We start from the raw sequence: 6,416 nt of genomic DNA, 5'->3' as shown, positions 1-6,416 counted from the left end.
AAAACTGAAAAATTTCCCAGATTTTGGAAAGTTTTCCGTTGTTTTCCGTGTGTTTTCGGAAAGTTTTCGGAAATTTCCAGGAAAATTTGGGAAAATTTCAAATTTCCAATTATGGAACGTTTTAATTATCACCAGTCCCAGTCGTCGTGCGATGTCCGACTTATTTTAGATATATATCTGTCTTTGTCATCATAACCCCCGCTGAGAATAAACAACAAGACACAGAGCGCGCCCGCCCCGCCCCCGCAGTGTCCGTGCTAACGACCGCCCCCCCCCCATCCCCTGCCTTGCAACATGCAAAGACTTTGCCAGCCTCATTTCTATGCTAATCCCGGCGCGTGCTGGAGCTTCATTCGCGTGCTGGTGGTGCTTCATTGGCGTGCCTCTCGTGCCGCCGCCGCGTCGCGAAGTCTGCTCGCGCGACGAAGTCTCTGATGAAGACCCGCCGCCCGCCGCCTCCTCCTGAGTTTTCAAACGCGAAAAAAGAGGGGTGGAGGCGGGGGATATCACAACTGCAAGGTAGCATGGCCGGCATCGTCAAGTGGAAGCAGCAGGACCGGCAGAGATAAAAAACAAAACAAGAGTAACTTTTCGTACCTTTTGTTTTTCGTTGTTACTGATTTTCCCGGAGACGTGGTGATGGTGGTGGTGGTGGTAAAATTTGTCGTGTATAACGAATTCGTCAACAAAAAATAAATTGCAGTGCGAAAAAGTATCGGGGGCGACAGGCCAGTTAGTAGTAAAACCTTTTATAGAAAACACAAAGTGTCGTGGTCGCTGACACCTGGCCCACCACCGTCGGCGGAAGGCCGGCTGGGTCAAGGGCACGCGCACATTCTTTCTTTTCTCTTTTTGCAGCCAGCTTCCCTACACATCCTCCCGATGCTCCCCCGCGCGCAGCAGCAGCAGCAGCCGCCCGGCGGCACGGCGGTTGGCGTGTAAATATTTTGAAGCCGTTGCATCTGTTTATGACGTCATTAATTCGTCGTAAAAAACGTCGTGCGCGGCCCTCTCCTTTCTCTTGCTCCCTTTCGCCAAGGTCTTTCCGCGAGCACTGCCCGCGTGCGCGTACGGATGAGAAAACGACTCGAAAAAATACTCTCCCTGTCCCACCCTTTACAGTCACCAACAAAGAGCCCAGTGTCCAATTTCTGTCGTGCATGTGTGTATTAATTCATAACTATATTTCACATAGATTTGGAAGCCCTGGAAAGTTTTCGGAAAATTTCAGGGAAAAATGGAATATTTCCGGAGAAAGAATGGAAAATTTTCCCAGATTTTGGAAATTGTCCGTTATTTTCTGGAAATTTTTGAGGAGTTTTAGGAAAATTTTTAGGAAAATTTGAGAAATTTTCGGAAATTTTCAACTCTAGTTTCACCAGCGTCTGTCTCCCTCACCAGATCTCGCGCTCGCCATGGAGCTCATGGAGGTGCAGGAGCTGCTGGCGGCCAACGCCAGCATCCACAACGCCAGCCTCCTGGCCGAGGCCGAGATCCCGTACTCGGAGCGCCCCGAGACGTACTTCGTGCCCGTCCTCTTCAGCCTCATCTTTGTGACGGGCGTGCTCGGCAACGGCACGCTCATCTGCATGTTCGTCAGCGACCGCAAGATGAGGAACGAGCCCAACATCTTCATCTTTAGGTAGGTCGATAAAACAAAAACAACAACAACAAAAACAACAACATGAGTAGGAGCTCGGAATTTTTCAAAGAAATAGCTTTCTTATGTCGCTATTAAATATTTGCCGTTTTGTTTCTGGATCGAGATTTTTCCTCAAGGCTTCAACTCTTTCTCTGTTGCGCAAAGTTCACTTTTTTTTTTGTTTTGCAGCCTGGCACTTGGCGACCTGCTGCTCATCCTGACGGCGGTGCCCTTCAACGGCATCATCTACGCTCTGCCCAGCTGGCCCTTCGGCCTGGCCGTCTGCAAGCTGTCCGAGACGGTCATCGACCTGTCCGTGGGCGTGTCCGTGTTCACGCTCACGGCGCTGTCCGCCGCCCGCTACTTCCCCGTCGTGGACCCGATGCGCTCGCGCTCGGGCGGCGCCTCGCCCGGCGTCCGCTTCACGGCCGCCTGCTCCGTGGCCATCTGGGCGCTGTCCATGGCGTTCGCCGTGCCCCGCCTCGTCATGGCGCACCTCGTGACGGTGAGGGTCTGTGCACTCCGGGCGTACTCCCGGCGTACTCCGGGTGTACTCTGGGATGCACTCCGGGTGCACTCCGGATGCACTCCCCTCGACCTCCGTACACGCTCACTCCCTTCCCGTGCACTTCGCAGTTCGGGGATGACTACGTGGCCTGCTGGCCGTTCTACTCCGAGTGGGCGTGCGGCATGGTCGTCTCCCACGCGATCGCCTACTATGCCGTGCCCTTCTTCATCATCTTCGTCTTCTACGCGCTCATGGCGCGACGGCTGCTGCACAGCGCCAAGACCCTCCCCGGCGAGCAGGAGGGCCACGGGCCAGCGCGCAATCGACAGGTAAGCGACGGGATCTCAGGTGTGCATGTGTCAGGTGATTTGGCTGATATTTTACTTATTGTTTTCATATTCTGTTTTATTTTGAGGGTGATGAAAACGGCCTTTTTGAGGGAAGTACTCCTTGCGGATAACCCTAGCGGATTAGGAATCATCCGGAAAGTACGTCCGTCATTATTCACCGATGCGAACTTGACAGTCCGTTGTGCGAGCTCTCATAGCGCCTCGTGGGTAGGCAACATCTCGCCTGCAGTGCGTGCGTGCACTCCGGGGCTGCCTACCCCGAGGATCGCAGGCGTCCGACTCCCGAGAGTAACGGACGTACTTTCTGGTCGATCTGTTATCCCGGGCTGAGCCGTCCCTAACGGACGACCCGGGGATTGCCGCTGTCCGCCCACGGGCTCCCGCGTAAACTTCAGGCTTGAATACTTGATGGCCGCAGGTGCGGGCGCGCAGGAAGGTGGCCCGGGTGGTGCTCGCCTTCGTGCTGGTGTTCTGGGTGTGCTTCACGCCGCACCACATCTACGCGCTGTGGTACCACTGCCTGGCGACCGACGTCAACGAGGAGTACGGCCCCGAATGGCACTACTTCCGGATCTTCGGTGAGCACCTCCGGCGGTTTTGCAGCGGCCACCTCAAGATATCGTGTCATCGTATCTGCACATACTCCGCGGTGTAGGGGAGGGGGTACAAATGGAGAAGGGGTCATCAAAAGGTCAGGGTCACCGTTGGCGCCAATAGAGACCTCATGATATTTGTACTCCCGGGGTACAAATTTCACGAGATCCCCAGGAACTCCTTGACCCAATAGGCCATACTATTTGTACCCCCTTTTCGTCCGCCGGCCGCTCAGAAACCACGTGGACGATGGGGGGATCCAAATATTATGAGGTGTTAATAGGATCAGGACGGAACTTCGGGGTACAAATTTTATCATGGGGTCTCCTTTTAAACTCCTATGGCAGAACTGATCCTTTTCCGTTTCCGCCGCAGCGTTCTGCCTCAAGTTCCTCAACTCGTGCGCCAACCCGATCGCGCTGTACTGCGTGAGCGGCGTGTTCCGGAAGAAGTTCCAGCGCTACCTGGGCTGGCTGGTGCGGGGCGGGCGGCGGCGGCGCTCCTCGGCCAGTCTGCTCACCAGCAGCGGGGCGGCGCCGCCTCCGCGCCGGGCGAGCAGGGCCGTGCACCGGCTCACCACGCGTAGCCGGCGCAGCCAGCGCTCCACCAGGACCACCCTGGTCACCACCTTCATGAACGGGGCCGCGCCCACCTGAGCAGACTGACTGACAGACACATAGGTTTGGAAATTTCCGAAAATTTTCTGAAAATATACGAAAAATAACGGAAAACTTTCCAAAAAGCTGGGAAATTTTTCATTTTATCCCGAAAATTTTCCGTCTTTTCCAGAAATTTTCCAGAAACTTTCTGGAAACTTTCCAGGGCTTCCAACTCTACCGACACACAGACAGACAGACAGACAGACAGACAGACAGACAGACAGACAGACAGACAGACTGGCCAATTGAAAAAGAAAGCCGTCTCTTCTTTACAAGATATAGTTCTCAAGTGTTGTAAATAAGAGTGTGTAATATATAAGCCTCCTCGCACTATAAGAATAGTGGAGTGTATTTTTATTGTACAAAGCAGCTTCCGTCTTAATAAACGTCAGCCAAAAGGGGCGGCCGCAAGTTCTGAATGGCCCAGTCCAAATGACCCCCCCCCACCCCTCTCCTCCTCCTCCTCCTTTTCTCCCCCTCACCACCACCACTACGGCGATAGAGGCCTTTCATACCAGGCTTGTTGCCTCCATTGTGTCCGCCACACTTACGGAGCCATAGAACTTTGTCGTGAGGAACTACTCAGGCCCGGACTGAGTGAGTGAGTGAGCGAGTGAGTTAGACAGAGTCTCCCTAAATAATTCGCCGCCTTGCGACTTAGGGGTAGCAGCAGTTGTTGTACTTGACCGACACTTCGTACCAGCCGCAGTCCGGCGGAGGCGGCGGCCGTCACGCGAAACCCTAAACCAGCACAAAGCCTCTCGTCCAGGCACTACTTTGTAGAAGGAATACATCTTGGAGCTGTCACGGGACGGGGTAAGTCGTCCGAGCGAGAGAAATAATCGTTCACTCCACAAGCCGAGATATGGTAAAGAGAAAATCCGCGCATGACATTAAAATACGATTTTTGACACGACGTTTTTGTTCAACACGCGCCAGTTATTAGCCGGGTGAGGGGGGGGGGGGTGAGGCTGCTTGGCACCATCCGACGAGATAAAGGAAACTTTTTCTCGTTAGATTCGAGTTATGCCAATAATCAGGCAGCCGAGCGGATCATCATTTTCTGTGTCTGCGATCCGCGACCAGAACGGGAGCGAAAATGAATGGGAATCGAGAGGAGGAAGGGGGGGGGGGTCGTGTTGTTTGGTCCACATTAAGAAATTAATGAAAATGAAATATTTTGTTCAAGGCGATTAGAAAAAAATATCACGCACACACACACGCCACGAAAATCTTACTTTTGAAATCTCTTGGGAAGATTTCATTTTCGGAGATATTTTAGAAATATTTTATTTTGTAAGAACCAAAAACGATTAAGAAAAAAAAAATGTTTACTTGAGTACTTCCCCCCACCCCCTCCCTCCTCCTCTCCTCGGGACCAGCAGGTGCAGTGCTCGAGAGGAGAAGCGCCGCCGGGAGACGGGCGCGCGACGCGACACCTGCCCGGCGGGCGGAGGTGCCACTTGGGTGGCCGGTCCTCCAGGCGCGGCGGAGGCAGCGCAGCTGGAGCCTCTAGCGAGAGCGAGACAGCGAGCAGCCTAGCAGGCACTGCTGAGAGTTAAAAGAAAGAAAGGAAGAAATACGTAGCGAGGCAGAAACGTTGTTGTTGTTGTACCCCAAAGGTTAATTATTCTTGATATTTTTTTCTCTCTTGAATAAGTTCTTCACTCACTCCTCTACTAACTGTAAGGAAATATGGTCAATAATAATGCAACCAGTCAATCTATTTGGCACCCGCATTTTAACTGTACACCCCTCCCCCCTAAAACATAATATGAAACAGAAAAATCAGAGATTAAGCACAATGTACTTAGTCCGAGAGCTCAGTTTTTTGGTTGTGCTACTTTTCCAGGCGTGGAGATTGGAGCAAGAGGAAAAGTTGTCACCGAGGATGTCACTCTGCCTCGAAAGTATTATGTGATGGAATGTGACTCATGTGTCAGAGTATTTGGTTTTTCGGTCGCGGCGACACACAAGGGGCGGCGCCGCCTCGCTTACATCGGAATAGAATGAGGCTGAGCAAAGGAGCGCCCGGGTCTCGCTCCCGGGAAGCCCAGCGCAAGGATGAAGAAGATCACATTTCCTCTGAAGGGGTGGAACTGGAAGGGCCTTGGGGGTGGTTAGAGGGTAAGGGATCGGGGGGGGGGGGGGGGGGCACACATGTCTCTAGTCCTGGAGAAGAGGAAATGCCATAACCGTCCCCTCCCCCTACTTCATCCAACACTAATATATAGCGGTCGAAAACTTGAGGAGGAGATCCGCTTTTGTTAACCCAGCAGCCTTGACCCCGCCGTGTTGTGGTCGTATGGTGTGCGAGAGGCGCGGAGGATTCCAAAATGTTCCGGCAGAAGTTGGATTAAATCACGAGTATACCGCACACACTGCCCATTTCATGGAGAAAAATATAATTTTCTATTGTGCCCCAAATAGTCTTCTCCCGCTTTGAGTATGAGCAGTGAGTTTTTCCAAACGTAAAAAGTATTTTTTTTTCAGTAAAAATATTGTATAAACTTAACATCTAAGAACTTTTCTGACACTATAAAGGTTCTTTTTTTTTCGGCTTAGAGGGGGCGTGAATCTATGAAGATGGATGGTGGGGTGCTGCTGAGGTTCTCCATGTTGTTGAAGCATGTATGATGCGACCGTGTCCTCTGAGGCCGCTT

General features: G+C 52.4%; 1 protein-coding gene across 1 annotated transcript in view; it reads left to right on the top strand.

The window, feature by feature from the left end:
- Window positions 1–4,154, top strand: part of LOC113202708 (neuropeptide CCHamide-1 receptor-like) — a 29,579-nt gene extending 25,425 nt beyond the window's left edge. The window contains exons 2-6 of the mRNA XM_026417082.2: window positions 1,402–1,642; window positions 1,832–2,147; window positions 2,279–2,479; window positions 2,919–3,078; window positions 3,470–4,154. Of these exons, the coding sequence (XP_026272867.1) occupies window positions 1,416–1,642; window positions 1,832–2,147; window positions 2,279–2,479; window positions 2,919–3,078; window positions 3,470–3,750 (1,185 nt within the window). The 5' untranslated portion in view covers window positions 1,402–1,415 and the 3' untranslated portion in view covers window positions 3,751–4,154. The remainder of the gene's footprint in view (window positions 1–1,401; window positions 1,643–1,831; window positions 2,148–2,278; window positions 2,480–2,918; window positions 3,079–3,469) is intronic.
- The last annotated feature ends 2,262 nt before the right edge of the window (window positions 4,155–6,416 follow it).

The sequence above is a fragment of the Frankliniella occidentalis genome, unplaced genomic scaffold (genome assembly GCF_000697945.3).
Source record: "Frankliniella occidentalis isolate FOCC.00 unplaced genomic scaffold, Focc_3.1 Scaffold9, whole genome shotgun sequence".
NCBI lineage: Eukaryota > Metazoa > Arthropoda > Insecta > Thysanoptera > Thripidae > Frankliniella > Frankliniella occidentalis.
The sequence above is the reverse complement of the archived record's forward strand: the minus strand, read 5'-3'. Positions and strand labels throughout refer to the sequence as shown.